The sequence below is a fragment of the Pistacia vera genome, unplaced genomic scaffold (genome assembly GCF_008641045.1).
Source record: "Pistacia vera cultivar Batoury unplaced genomic scaffold, PisVer_v2 Contig407, whole genome shotgun sequence".
Taxonomy (NCBI): Eukaryota; Viridiplantae; Streptophyta; class Magnoliopsida; order Sapindales; family Anacardiaceae; genus Pistacia; species Pistacia vera.
Window position 1 is genome coordinate 961,687 of NW_022196232.1, and position 16,274 is coordinate 977,960.

At 32.1% G+C, this 16,274-nt stretch overlaps 1 protein-coding gene across 1 annotated transcript; it reads right to left on the minus strand.

Annotated features, from left to right (window-relative positions):
• Window positions 1-9,823: 9,823 nt before the first annotated feature.
• Window positions 9,824-10,722, minus strand: LOC116142387 (transcriptional regulator SUPERMAN). Its single transcript, XM_031427808.1, has one exon. The coding sequence runs from the start codon at window positions 10,672-10,674 to the stop codon at window positions 9,949-9,951; it is 726 nt and encodes a 241-aa protein (XP_031283668.1). The 5' UTR covers window positions 10,675-10,722; the 3' UTR covers window positions 9,824-9,948.
• Between the last annotated feature and the right edge of the window lie 5,552 nt (window positions 10,723-16,274).

Consider the following 16,274-nt stretch of genomic DNA (forward strand, 5'->3'; position numbering starts at 1 on the left):
ATGGGCTTCATGGTTTAGGCTTAGGCCGCCTAGGCCCGATTTGATTTGACGGGTTTTTAGGGTCCGTTTGGTTTATTATTTCATAGCTTATTCTCAATCATATTCTCAAAATATCTGTTTATTTAATTATTCAGAAAATACTATTGTATTATATTTAATTACTTTTAGATCCTTTAAGTTTATTAATTTAATTAAACACCCCCAGAAAAAAGTTTTAAAATTAACAAAAATACCCCCACACACCCATAATTGCAGATTCTGGCAACCACCGTCGGTGGTAGCCAGAATTTGTCACAATGGCATACAAACGACCGGAACTAGCCAGTAATTCACCGATATGGCCTTTTCCAGCCAGATCCACCGGAAAAGCCTAGAAAAGGCCAGATATGGTTGTCGTTGATCGACAAAGACAGCTATAGTGGATCTGGCCAGAAAATGCTAGGTCGATGCACGACCAGCCAGATCCGACCGGTCTGCGTCGTCACGCCAGATTCTAGCAGTGGTGGCTGGAATTTGACACTGTGGGTGGGTGTAACTGTTTTTGCCATTTTACAAAAATTTTATATATTGGGGTGTTTAGTTAAATTAACAAACCTATGGGGTTTTTTTGTTAATTTTTAAATTTTACCTCGTAATAATCACCATATTTAACTACTAAATATTATTTCCAAAATCATACCCAAAATAACAAACCAAATGGACCCTAGAATATTTAGGAAATTTGTTTTCAAAAATATCAATAGATATATTATATATTAAAAGTTACTGTAAATGAATAAAAATTTTGAAATTTAGTAAAAAAAAAAAAGTAATTTACCATTAAATTTTAGGTTTTTTAGTAAGCCCGTGTGTTTGTTCTTTTTGCAGCAAGTATTTGCTAGTTTTAGAAATGTGACCTTAACCCCTATATGTTTGGCCTTTTAATAAGAACCTGTTAGTTTTGGAAATATAAAACCCAGTCTATTTAACATTTTTTTGTAGTGAACACCCGCTGGTTTCGGAAAATGTCTTTAATTCAACCTTCAAATTTATAAACAATTTAATCTCTAAATAAATATATTAACCTCTCAACATTACTAACATATTTCTAATGTTAAATAAATTGAATTTAGGTGAATAATAAAAATGTCATTTCCTTAAAAAATGGAGGTTAGGATGGAATTTTCAAAACTAGCGGATGCTCACTACAAAAAAGGCCATACACATGATCAGAGGGTGTTACGAAAAAAAGGTCAAACACATGGGAGTTTGCTATAAGAACCCTAAATTTAATAATAAAATTAAAAATATTAAAAAACCTAAGCAAAGAAAATAAAATTTAAAATTGTTAATGTTTTTTTTTTTAATTTATTTTCAAACTTGGATACTTTTCCAATAATTTCTAAAAAATGTTCCCCAATTGATACTAACTCATATAAAAATGGGATGACATCTTTTTACCTAAATTTATGACTTAGATTAAAACACAAATTCACGACCATTGATTTATTGCAATCAAACGGATATTAGATGAAAGATGGAAGTAGTTATTTTCATTGCCATCTCATCAATTTTTAAATTGTTAGATGGAAAATGGTAGAGTCACCGAAAATACACACCGAATCTGTGCACCGAATGACGTGACAAAATCCTGACCGTTGATTAATATTAACTGATAATGAATAAACGGTCAGGATTGTGTCACGTCATTCAGTCCACGAATTCGGTGCGCATCCTTCAGTAACTGTAGCATTACTCTTGTTAGATTATCATGGATCAACAGTTGCAAATTTGTGTTAACAATTTAAGTCATAAATTTAAGTTAAAAGAACCCAACCCTATAAAAATTATCCTTCCATTTTATAAAGAAGTAATAAATTATTATTTTTTTTCTTAAGCAATTTTGAAAAATATAAATAAAGTACTATAATTATTATAAAAAAATACATTATTTAAATTATTTTCAACAAAATTTACTAAACAGGGTTTTAGTTTTTCATTGCTAATGAAACTATTTTTGAAAATGTTATAATTAATTAAAAATCAAGTGATAGATTTACCCCTAATTAAACCCATAGATATCCTTAATTTCATTCTTCCACTAATTTATTTGTTTTGTTGTTTGAATTAACAAACTTCATGTAATTATAATTTTGTATTTTTACACAATTTTGAGTTGTAATACACTGTTATGTCGGAAAAAGTAGGGCTGATGTGGAGCCTAGTCAGTAAAGGATGGTCAGAGTTCAGAAGGGTTCTGCGCCGTCCAAATGTAGCCACGTCGCGCCTAACGCAAGTGACATGACTCCTGTTAGTGCAGCAGGTAAGTGTCAGGCCAACAAGTAACTGGAGATCACCCACGTGTCAAAGCCCTACTTTAATCGAGGAAATCCCTCGGGCAGGTGATCAATGAGACGTAAAGAAAAGATTTGCACGGCACTTACCCACTTGCAGTTTTTATAATCATTACTTTGAACTTTTTTACTATAAATAGATGTCTTCCCTCTCATTTGTAGGGATTAGCTAATTTTACGCTAAACTAGCTCTCTCTCTAAACTGTAACTCAGCTCGCTGAACGCGACCTGATTACTCTCTCTTATTAATACAATAGCAGTGGACGTAGGATTCGCTTTAGAGCATCCGAACCACTTTAAATATTACTCTTCACCCCTTATTTAACTTAATATTCCCATATTACGTGTGATTTCTGAGTCCACTTAGTATTTTACACGTGTAAATAGTTGGTATCAAAATCAAGCATTAACATGCACCTTCTTTTATACATATATGATCGTAAGATAACGAATTTTCTTGAAGTGATGCATCAACGTTAAGTCAACAAAGCAACAAAATCCACTTATAAGTCTTTTCAAAATTTTATACAAGTGCACTCACATCCATCCTTATGCCCAAAGAAGTCGAATGATAGGTGTAACTTAATTTATTGAGTGATTGATCAGGTCAGGTAGCATCCAAAACTTTACAATTTTTTTTATTTCCAATAAAATTAATAGGACATAAAAATCTTTAAAACGTATAATATATGTATAGTAATAATTAATATGCATGAAAGAAAGTTTATATCTCAGATGAAAAATGATCATATGTAATTGAATTAAGTGAGTTGAAGGTTCAAGACTTTAAAGAAAGTTAGATGAACTAGTAAGGCATTGTGGGTATACTATACAGCCCACATCACCGCCGAAACCAAAAAAATTTACATAATAACAATCTGAAATAAGCTGAAAAATCTATCTAATGCATGTGCAAAATTAATTGTATAAGGGATATCCTTTTCAATGAAACAACCAATTCACCTAACTACATCTTATCCCATGGGACATGATCGAGACTTTCACCATTAATCTGCACAGTTCGAAGTTCGAAATATTCAGTGAAAAGTTTAATGTTATTCAACAACATACTGGATCAATAATGTATTTATTCACTATTAGATTCAGACGTTCCTACCTTGTATATATGAATATCACTTCCCTTCACCAATATTATTTAGAGAGAATATTTATTGAAAACTTTATTTTCTAGTATAGTAGGGTATTATATGACTGATGAAACCATTATCAAAGTAAATTTGTAATTAAATATAAGCATGGAATTCTGAAATTGCAAAGATGTGTGTGTGTGTGTGAGAGAGAGAGAGAGAGAGAGAGGATATGCAGCATGCATTTAGAGGAACTGTCACTATTAGTAACAGAGATTGTTATGTAACAGAGGTGAGGAGGGCTGGAATCGAAGGCCTGCATGCAAATGCAGATGAAAACGGAGATAAGAGAAGGGGCATGCAATGATTTGGTTGAGACATGGGAATAAGAGCCCCATGCAGTGACCACGACTATTCCTCATATTTCTCAATCTTACCACGCACGGATTACCCTTTTTAACTTAATTCGAATCTTGGTCGATATGACTCACCACTGATGTTGCATCTGCATCTTAGCAGCAAAAGGGTTTAATTAATTTAACATATATACATATCAAATCATGAATTAGGGTTTTTGTTTGTTAAATCTCTCTCTCTCTCTCTCTCTCTCTCTCTCTCTATATATATATATATATTAATTTATGCAAAGAAAGAGCAGTAAATAGTAAACAATGGAGGTTGAAAACTTGAAATTAACATGGCATGAAAGAAAGAGAGAGAAAGAGAGAGGAGGGGACCAAGCTTTCTCTGATTTAGCAATGGCAAGTAGTTAAAATCATTTCAGACGACCTATAAATGTTCACTCTTATTAGCTGGCTCTTCTGCAAGCTACGGATATTGCAGGGGTCCACGACAGGGTAAGGTTAAATATTGATGATAACTTAATGAATATTATTTATTACTTTATCAAAGCGAAAGTCACATAGATTCAGTATGACAAATATCTTCTCAGAACTAAGGCCAGGGCAGTCACAAGAAATGTGTCCCCCAGACAACTCCTCCTTGTGGATGAGCATTTCTTGGAAAACCTAGTTTGGATCTCTATCAACAATTTCAAATAAAAGAAAAAGGATTTTTTGCTTCATTGATGACTTGATGTGTATATATATATATATAATAATAATAATATAAAGTTACAGGTGAACAGCATTAACATCTTGCTGTATATCTATATTCATATCATTTTTTTTTTCATGACCAAGGTGTTCGAATTAATTTGCGTGCATCTCAACTAATTTCCTAAAATTTTGAAGTGAATAACCCGGTAAATCTTTTCGGTGACCACCCCTATTAGTGCTTGGAAGGACTTGAACTTAGGAACCTATGCTGGATTATTTTGCTCTTTTACCATCAAACAATCTAGTGGTAATTATATTTGTAAAATTAGAAACAACCAACTTTTCTTTTTGGGTTTATAATAACATTGTGTCAATTGTGACAGAAATCCATGGCCGTAAGTTACGAATTATAGTCTTAATATATAAGCAATAACATTTTTCATCATTAAAACCTCGTTAACTATCCAAAACAGACATCTTAATGTTCAATTCTATACTTTTAATATCATAATGTCGTACTATTAGTTTTGTGTCCAACCCCACACAGTTTTATGGCCAAAACAAATTCAACTTGACTTAACTGTAATGATCTTGTGAAGTTAATAGTAAAACATCTATGGCCAAAACAAATTCAACTTGACTTAACTGTAATGATCTTGTGAAGTTAATAGTAAAACACCTTTCAGCTAACCTCAAAAGGTTGATTTGATTGTCAAAGAAGTTTGCCTTAAGTTTTTAGGTTCAAACGTTGGAATCACCTATCGTAATAACATCGTGGTTTATCTGGTCATTTGAGCTTGTAAGGTATTTAATGGATCTTAAAAATTAGTTGAGGTATATACAAATTGACCTGAACACACTATTACCAAAAAAAAAAAAAAAATCTCTTTAAGTTCTTTTCTTATATTAACACCCAAAAACACTTAGGGAGTTGATAGACTGGCCTGGATACACGATTACCAAAAAAAAAAAAAAAAAAAAAATCTCTTTAAGCTCTCTTCTTCTACTTAACACCCAAAAACACTTGAGCCCAATGGTGGGTTCACAACGTGGAATGTGGTAGGGGCCGGCCATCTCTAAGAACTGTAATGTGTTAACATGATAATTAATTATCACGGCCACAGCAGAGAAGAGATCTAGAACTGAAAAGAAAGTCTAATAAGAGAAGTTCCTAAACAGTAGCTAATTATTAAAAAAAAAAGAGCTTAGAAACTTCCATTAATGTATAGCTACGCAAATATAACAGTCATATTCTTTTTATCTGTGGAACCCCACGTTTTCTGTCAACTTTAAACAAAATTTACTTTTATCAGATGAAGAAAGGCAGCAGTTTGGTGATGAACAGTCATTAGCAGTTATTAAATTCGTATATCTCTTCTCTCTCTTTTTCTGTACGACTAAACAAAAAAGGCCTAGTCGATCGATCGCCTAATGTCCTTTCTTTTGGACGATTAATCAGGCCTGCACATACAGCTCTCTATTTGCAAAGCCGCGATGCATGCTCAGATATCTTTTTTTTTTTTTTTTTTTTTACTCTTTAGACAAAAAAATAAAACAAACATTCCCCACCACACCAGTCAAATAAATGCAAACGTTAAACTCATTTCTTCCAAGTCATTTTCTTACTCTCTGAGCACAGTATTGCACTCTTTTTCCCTTCTCACAATTTCATCAGACTACTTCATGCAACTGATCAGACTCTTGGGATCATTGCCATCAGTGTTTTTGCTGTCAATCAGTACTATGATAAATTACTAAATAACTCAAACATTTCAAGCCACCAAGTATCAAGTAATTTACATGCCGTGGTCCTCCATTCAAGACCTATAGCTTGACCACATTAATGCCTCTCTGTACATTAGTTGAATATATATTATTTTAATAATACTAAAGGAACAAAAAAATCTTACAATAATTTTTGTACAAAGCGATGTTACAAGAAATGAATGGAAGAGTAAATATGATAAATTTAACTTTTTGTGTTCATTCTTCTATTTATTTTTTGTCATATCATTTTGTATATAAATTTTTATAAGATTTTTGTGTACATGTAGCGATACCCATATTATTTTAGCAATGATAAATATTTGAAATTATCTGAAACGAAGCCGATTGGATATTGGTATGTTAAAGTAATAATAGAATAGCCTGCAGAGATATTTACCATTATTATTAGGTGGTTGATCAAAACGTACGTAGAATTAAATAGGAGTCAAATAAAGAAGGATTCAAACATCTTTTAATTTTTGTGCCACTTATAGACATAATTACTTATTATCTGACAACTTCAACATGGATCACCCAGAACCCTCCTCATATATTTAATTTTTAATTAAGAGATGATATATGTTTATTCTGATTAAGAACATAAGTCCCAAAAAGAAAAAGAAAGTGAACTGTAAACATATATGTAGAGTAGATATATAATAATAAAGGTTGAGGGAGGAGGCTGAAACTTTTTACAATGTCAGTAACGAGGGACCACTGCACTTCCCTCCTAACTAGGATGCATCGGCATTCGAGGAATTTCAAGGCAGTGTGGCTCCTAAGATTTTATTATCATGGATCACATCCAAAGTTATCCCTTCTTTTTAGTTAAAATATGTGCTCCCAGCACCTCAACTAGATTTCTTGGTCCCACCCTCTGTAAACTATTTGTTTTGCTTCTTCTAAATTTTTATCCTACAACAAGAAGTAATTCCTTCTCTTCTCTTCTCTTCGTCCCGAGTTATCTTTGTAACAATCGCTTTATATGCTTTTTTTTTTTTTCATTATGATCGCCAGCTTTCTCCTGGACATATTTATTATCCCACCATGATTAATACATGTTTTGAATTCGCTTAATGTTATATTTTTCAACTTTGTATTCAGTTTTCATAAGGGTTTTTTCAATTAGTCAATATTTTTTTCTTTCAGAAATTTAAAAGAAAACACACATTCTTGAAATCACTGAGAAACCCTAAAAAATAATTAGTTAATTAACCACTAAGTTCTACACATACATAACTAAAAAAAAGATTAATTTAATTAATAATGAACAATGTTTATTAATTTTGTAGGAATAAATTATTATAAGTTGAATTTCGTTCAAAAGTTTCAGATTATAAATTGGATTTGACTACCATATAATTATCTTAAATAATGAATGAATAATAACATAACGTTATACATCGTAATTATTATTCGAAATTTCTCTTTAGGATATGTCATTTTTGTATAAATAATGAAATAATGTGATGGACAATATAATAATAATATTGTAAGATGAAATGTCACTTAAAACGAGAAATTTCGTGACATGATTTAGGTTATGTTAGCATTAGCTTAACAATATTGGATATTAGATAAGAAAGTTTTTATTGGACTTGAAAATCTTGTCTTTATGAAATTTTATCTATGGAATCCAGATATGTGCATATGGGGTTAAAATCAATGCCATTAAATTGAAATATGTTATTAATTATCATACAAGCTTAAATTAAAATTCGAAATCCGAACATTCTTTTTTCCCTGAATTTTCTGTTCTAGTAGCTTCTTAAACATATATTTTGACTTTTTATTTCATCCAAAAGCAACAAAAATATAGGGACACATTAAAGAAGCTTGAGAAGAAATTAAGACTACCCTCTTAAATTTAATAGAAATTCGTGAAAAATATTCACTAAATAAAATAGATTCAAGATATATGTTGATATGAAAATTCGCACTAACCAGAGAGATTCGATTGATCTTGGTGGATTTGGAATAGATGTGTGCATGATTAACTGAAAATCAGCAATGAATAATGAAAGTGCAGTAAAATAAAAAACACGAAAGAAGTTTTATAATGATTTGGCAAGTTAAAACTTAACGTAGACAAGAAATATGTACTTGCCTAGAATAATTTGTTAACCATTTCCTCATAGTTTTATGAGGTATTTATACGAGGTTTGTACAAAGGAAAGAGAGATAAATTCATAATTGCGATCACACTTGGTATGTAATCCCGTGATTTCAGTGATTGTGCGCTAAGATTGTGTTGCTATCAAATGCCAATCTCATCTCCTCCGAAGTATCAGAGATTAGTGCTTATCCTCTGATCTGTTGAACAGTTGTCAAGGTTGGTCACTGCGTCGAATTTCAACTAGGTCGAGCTCGTTCTGGGTCACGCTGATTCTGGGTTGAACTACAACTTTGCGAGCTTCCAGCAAAATCACACACAACAATATACATTTCTTCAAGTTTGATCAATTCATCACACTCACTTTAGCTAAACTTTATTGATTTAATAAAATCAACATGTGTTGTCATCAAGATATTATCAAACTATATATACAACTTAATTTTCATATTTCATAAAAAAATAAATAAATAAACAGTCCTAATTAAAGTGCCTCAAATTTTCTTGTAAATTTGGACTTTATTATATACACATTTCCATCTGAAGTGCAATTAACATACAATGAAAAAATAACGAGTCTGAGAGTATGGTCTCTAATAAAATATAACATAATAAAGCTGTACAATTCAATCATCTATATACAATTGACCCCTGTATCGACATCTCACTATCGCTGGAATTACCTCTTCTATTATCGTCCACAACTTTTGTATTTATGTTCATCTCAAAGTACCCAAATCCCAAGGAGATATAATGAACTAATTTTGTCTCTCTTTGTGTGAACAGAATTTTCTTTTCTGAACTTAGCCTTGGACTTCCACGGTAGGAATGGGCTGTCTCTTGTTCGTTCTGAAATCAAACGCCACTTCCATTATTTTCATTTCTCTCTTTTTCCTATTAAATTACACACAGTATTGATTCATCTGGGGCTCATAAACGAATTGAAATGAAGAAGCTTGCTGGGTGTGTAGAGCTTGAACAATAGGGACGGTTTTCTGAAGAATACTGATGCATTTAACGCTGTTATGAACCCTTTCCTAGAATGGTGTAAATGACCTTATCGGTTTTCGCTATAAATGTTTAAAGGAGAAGTTTCTTTCAAAGAAGAAAACGGCATTTCTGTAGTTTCTATAAACAGGAGGTGTTTTCCATTAGCATTATACGTGATAGATATAATATAATCCCCACGGAAATGTATGCCCAGACACACTCTTTAATCAGAAATCTGTACCAGAAAATGACACTGCACTGCTAATAACTTCATCAGTCTCAGTCAAACCCTAATCTTCTTTTATTAATTCTTCTTTTTAAAATAAATAATTTTTTTTTTTCCTTTGAATTTAATTACAAGGAGATTTCAAGAAAGTTTCAATTTTCTTCTACTCCTTTCGTCTCCAATTCCAAGCACCTTCCATCACACAAACAGATATACTAATGAGATAATCAAGCGTTTACTTTAAAAAAAAAAAAAAATCTCACACAAGCCTATCAAAATTATACCGTATCTTACACATCAATGACACTCTTTTCCCTCAAACTGCAATTAAAGAAATCACACTCACACAATAAAATTTCTTGTTAATTTGTTGTTACGATGGTGTTGGTCTGTGCCCTAGGCGAAGCTCTAGATCAAGCTCTTCAATGGCCGAATCGTTGTAGTTGTTGCTGTTCTCCTTCACATTATTGCTATTGTCGATAGAGCCTGAGGGATCTTTGCTGGAGTGGCATTGAGAAGAATTTAGCCCTTGCGGCGTTACTGGGAAATTTATCGATGGCGCCGCTATCAAGTTGTTGGAGGGATACGGCGAGATAGAGAGAAGAGGAGATGGCGAATCAATAGCACATGCAGTCATGGTTGTGGGAGTGAAAACCCCACTAGGGTTAGGTAATTGGTAGAGTAGACATAATCCACCGTTTGTAGCGAACTCTTGAGTTGGAATTATCAAAGTCGAGGAGGAAGTGGAAGATGATGAAGAGGGAATATTGATTGAACCCGGTTGCGTTTGGTGAAGGCGAGCACGGTCTCGGCGGTGCACATTCATGTGGCCGCCTAGGGCTTGAGCTGACCGAAATTCCCTTCTACAAAAAGTGCAAGTGTAAGACCTTGGAGGCCAAGTGGTGCCCATGATATTACCTGTGTCTTCTGCAAACGCCCTAACCTCCCATGAATCATCATCTTCTTGGGGAGCTTTCTTAGGGTTCAACATCCAAGAATTAGCACCTGAAGAAAAGTTAGGGTTTTGTGGTTGATTTTGGTGAGACTGAACTAATTTTTGAACCTGGGTCAAGGAAAGAAGGCCAAGCTCAGTAGCCATGGTACTAGTAACATTTAAGATAGGTGATGATAGAGAGATGATGTGGAATGAAATGGGGAAATGGGTTAAATAGGGGATGGGCTAAGGTGGAGGTATATTACAAAATTTGAGTTGCAAGCAGTTGGATTTTAGTAACATTGACAATATTAATATATAATAACTTGCTCTTCCAATCAGTCATCCTGTGCATACAAAGACAAATTGCAACTTTGGCTTTTACGCCCAACTATTTACTCCTTCAAATATCTCATGCATCAATCTTTCTATCCTAATCTAAAGTAATAAAATTAAATACCATTTACATATATAATTATCTCTAGCACTAAAGAATATAACATAATATTCTAAATGTAAAGGAAAAAAAAAAACAATGAAAAAGAAACAAAAAGTATTAGCGAAAAATACTATTAGAATTCAGGCAATTTTGGTAATGCCGATACAGTTATTGGCCTTGGATTTTAGCATTGACCGTTCCGCGTAATGTATTTTATGTTCTATTAATCGAAAGTTTATTAAATGAGAATTAATTAAGTCCAAGCAATATCCATACCCTAACGTTTGAAGGAATAGGAATACATGTTCTGCCTTTATCTCTTTGTTTGCCCTTAAACATGTAAATTTATAACATAATCTACTACTAATAACTGCAAAGAAAAAGGGTTCCAATAATGTCAGTGCCTTAATGCAAATATTTCAACAACAACAACATTCATTAATCAATCACCCGAAGCACAATAAAAAGAAATACTTTGGCTCCAATGAAATGATCTTATTCTGTGTATATGATAGCCAACTTTAACTTGTTGTAATTCTTCAATTAATAATTGCCCCAAATTAAATATAGTTATTGCGGTTACTTCCAAAAAAAAGCAAAGTTCGGCTATAAGACTCACTTATTGTCCTTTTACTCTGACCCTTTGGAAGTAAAGAAAAAGGATTATTAATTTCATCAGCACTAACAAGGTCTTAGGAGTTGCCTATCTGGATATTGAGTACAGTAACAAAATCAATAATTTTCAATTATATATTAAGAATTCAATCTTCGTATAGTTCCTTCCACCTTCCGAATTGAAAGCGCGTTCAATATTATGTCCATTTCTCCAATGCAATACTGCCTTATTACTAAAGGATGTAGACTGTCTTGTTAAAAACAACAAAGTTTATTAATTTAAGTACCGGCAGTAATAATCACGGTGCTCTTAAATTCTCTTGCTTGTTGCTTTCCTCTCGTCGTCGCATCAACAAAAAAATAAAGACCCTTTACGAGGAAGCTTCTTTCCAACCTTGAAAAAACTAATGCTCCGCATATCCAAGACTAGAGACTTAGATATATACAGCAAGAAGAGAACAGCGTGGCTCCCGGCTATTAATTTCTTGATTCTTTAATTGTATGTGGGTAGTTAAATTTTTTTTATTATATTTATATCCCCCAGTAGAAGAAAAGGTTGAACTTATTATAAGAAGTCCATGGAGAAATAGTCTTCTTTATAACATAGCTTTTTTCGCCCACGACTTAAACAAGAAATTAAGACTAATTAAACTTTAATTAAGTTTAATGTTTTGTTCGTACGAATTAACCATTGTTTGCATCGTCTTTTCTTCCTTGCCATCAAGTACTAAGACAGGAGGACTCTTCCAACTTAAAGCTTATCTTTCTTATTAGTTGCCATATCCTACTACAAGTAGAATGTATTAGGTTAATTAATTAATTAAGCAAGGAATTGACCTGATTAACTGGTTAAATTCTATTAACAAGTTGTATATCGATCTCCTTCTAGTGAGTAACGAGGTTTATAAAATTTAATAAAGTAATTTTAAACTGCGTGCTTACTTAATATCTGTCACGTTCATTACAGTATTAATCATTGATGTTATCGCCTTAAAGGATATTCTTTTCTCTGGCTCTCCTGTCATATAAAATGGTGAGACATATTATATGCTTTAACTAGACAAAAATATGTGACACACAGAAAAGATAAAAGAGGGAGTGATATTTGATGAAACCTGTTTAGGATGCTGTGTGGATATCCATCCCACATCATGAACAGTTGTATAATTGATATCCATATCTCTCGATCAAAAGGACTGACATTACATATAATTTATTACATTAATGTTGAGGAATTTTAAAACTAAACAACCTGTATTTAAACCATAATTTCACATCAATCAGTTTGATTGAGGAATAAAACTAATTATATCTTAGCCAACAATATATATATATATATCTATATATGATAGATATAATATATATATACACACGCGTAAATGACTAAATGACACTACCACAAAAAGAGTCTTTAATTATGAATTTTTTCGTTGCTAAAAACCTAGAAATTATTGTGGTATATATTTAGTGATGGAAGAAAATCGTCATCACGATCATCGCGGTAGGCATGTTGCGTTTTATTTTAAGCAATGATTTGTTAAAATTCGTCGCTAAATTTGACGATAAACCAAAAAATTGTCGTCTATATCATTTTCATTGCTAAAACTATTTACCGATGAAATATTAGCTATCGTCGCCTAAAGTTAATAGCGATGTACGTTGTATTGTGTCGCCTACACTATACCATGATGAGATGTGTGTTTATGTCGCCTAACGTATACTGCAACGAAATATGAATTTTACTCGCTTACGTATACCGCGACGAAATATGCATTTTTGTTGCATAAAGTTAATGTTAACATAATAATTGTGTGCGTCACTTAAAGTATACAGAGATATTTTGTCACCTAACATGTAGTGCGATAAAATATGAGTTGTCACCTAAAGTTAATAACTACACAATCTCTATATGTATCATTTAAGGTATAGCATGATGATACTTTATATTTCGTCAATTGAAAAATAATGAAAGTCTTAAGGCTGAAGTAATATATAGTTAAAGATTAATATATGGCTGGAAATATTTGTGGTTCATGAACATTATTAATTACTTTGAATCATATGCTTACTAACAACAAAATTTTTGGCTAATTTTGCAGAGAAATTTTAATTACTTTGTCACTTTTCTGAATTTCCTGCAGCTATGCTATAAGTAAGATGGCAAATTTCACAAACTCTTTCTCACTCTTCTTGGTCTTATTATTATTATTGTTGTTCTCTTTTAATAATGTTCACGCCATACCTGAAAACCTGGTTGCAAGATCGAGGTAATTAATTAACTAAGAGAAGAACCATTTGTTCATTTGAGAGAAATAATAAAGGAGAGTATGGTGTAAGCTTTTGCAGGTCATGATCAGCGTCGATCTGACACATATTTTGCAGTTCATTTTAGATTAAGTATGGATTATGATATAAACATATATATATATATCATATATCAAACAAAATTTACACATATTTTTATGTGTAATTCTTGACTTGATCTTTTTTCTAAGGGCTCGGAAGAACTTCTGGATTCAAGGTTTCTAAATCCTCTTTTTCAGTGTCCTTGGAAGCTTCAGAGCCTTTTGGATCTGGTGTTGATCCTACGAATTTCTTCGAGATGCAGGTTTACATAGAGGACCGTGATGCAATTTTTTCAAACTCTGCAACTAATAGGACTTTAACTTTTAGTTTGCAACATGCCAAATTGCCAATGGCTATTCTCTTTCCTTCCAACTCTTGCCAAGAACCTTCATCTTGGTTAATGGCGAATGTCATGATATGGTTTTTTTCATCTAATGTTTTTAATTTTCTTATATTCCATACATTTTTTTTGCTTGTTTTAATTATTCTTGTCATAGTTTTGTTTGAGGGGATAGTTACTGTGTTGTATCTATTATTACCTTTTCTTATAAGCATATTTATGTCTTTTCTAATCAATACTTTCTTTAATATTCTGAAATTCATAAAGTTTTTAGTAATTATGATATTTTAATTTATAAACCCTCTAACATTTCAAAAGTTCATCAAAAACCATTTCTTTTTTTTTGCTAGATTGTTAAAAAAAATTGTAAACTATGAAAGTTGTTTTGTATGAATTTCTAAAACTTCGGGAAGTGTTTGATTTAGGGTTAGTTTAAGGCTTTTGTAGCTTCTTCTTAAGAAAGAAAAAATGTAGGCTTCGTTTGTTTTGTTTATTAGAATAGTATTCTATTTTGAATATGATTTAATTAAATAGGATAAGATTTCGAGAATGTGTTTGATACATTTTTTTATTATTTTTTAACCTCTTACATTTGTTAATTTAGTTAAACACCGTCCTCTAATAAAAATTTATAAATTAACAAAAACACCCCCACCCACCTAACAATTGTCGGTAATCGGCCATCACAATTGGACGTTGGCTGGAAGTCGTTGAAATAACACATGATCGATTGGATTTGGCCGATTGTGAATTGGTTTGGCCATTTTCGACCAGATCTACCATGGATCTGGCCAGAAATAGCCAAATCTATAGCCAACTATCTTGCCATTGACGATGGCCATATCTTAACCATCATTGATGGCCAAACGACAACTAGAAATCTAGTCGTCAATAGTCGAAAATGGACAGATTGACGCACGATCGGTTAGATCCAACCGATCCTGCGTCGTTACGGCGACGACAGCGGTGGCTACTGGTGGGTGAAAGTGGCTTGGGTGGGTAGAGGTGTTTTTGTTACTTTTAAAACTTTTATTGAGAGAGGTAATTGTTAATGTTTTGAATTGAATAGAATATGCTTAGACTTTAAAGAATATTAAAACAAACAAATTTTTCACTTTTTTTTGGTTAGAATAGTGGAATAGGATAGTGTTAGAATAGTGGTATAGATGTTGGTTGTGGCTTCGCCACCATTGTGTAGATCGCCTTATAATGATCCCAATGGTGACCGTAGTGTCTTCGAACACTCCTTTGATAGTTGTTAGTCAATGACTCCGTTGACCAATTTTGTAGTTTTTTAATATTTTAAATTTTTTTATTTAAAAACTGATTATTAATATAGTTTAAAAATTAAAGGAACTTATTAAATAAGAAAAAACTCATTTTAGTCATTTTACACCTATCAAATTTATTTTTCTAAAAGCAAAGGCAAATTTATTATTTTATATATATATATTTNATGATCCCAATGGTGACCGTAGTGTCTTCGAACACTCCTTTGATAGTTGTTAGTCAATGACTCCGTTGACCAATTTTGTAGTTTTTTAATATTTTAATATTTTTTATTTAAAAACTGATTATTAATATAGTTTAAAAAATTAAAGGAACTTATTAAATAAGAAAAAACTCATTTTAGTCATTTTACACCTATCAAAATTATTTTTCTAAAAGCAAAGGCAAATATATATATATATATGGTGTATTTAGAAATTATTATGTCATTCCTAATCATTTTCATTAATGTTAAACTTGTCAAAAAAAAATGGAGAATATTGAACAATTTGATGAGGCTTAAAATTCACTTTTCTATTTCTAATAATAAGGGCCTAATAAGTCAGACTAAAAAAAAAAAAAAAAAAAGGAGAATATTGAACAATTTGATGAGGCTTAAAATTCACTTTTCTATTTCTAATAATAAGGGCCTAATAAGTCAGACTTATTGGGCTCAAGTAAATGGAAAAAAATAGGCCTTTTCGGGCCCATAATTTGGGCTGGGCTATAACCTACTATTCTTGGGTGGGTCAGGCT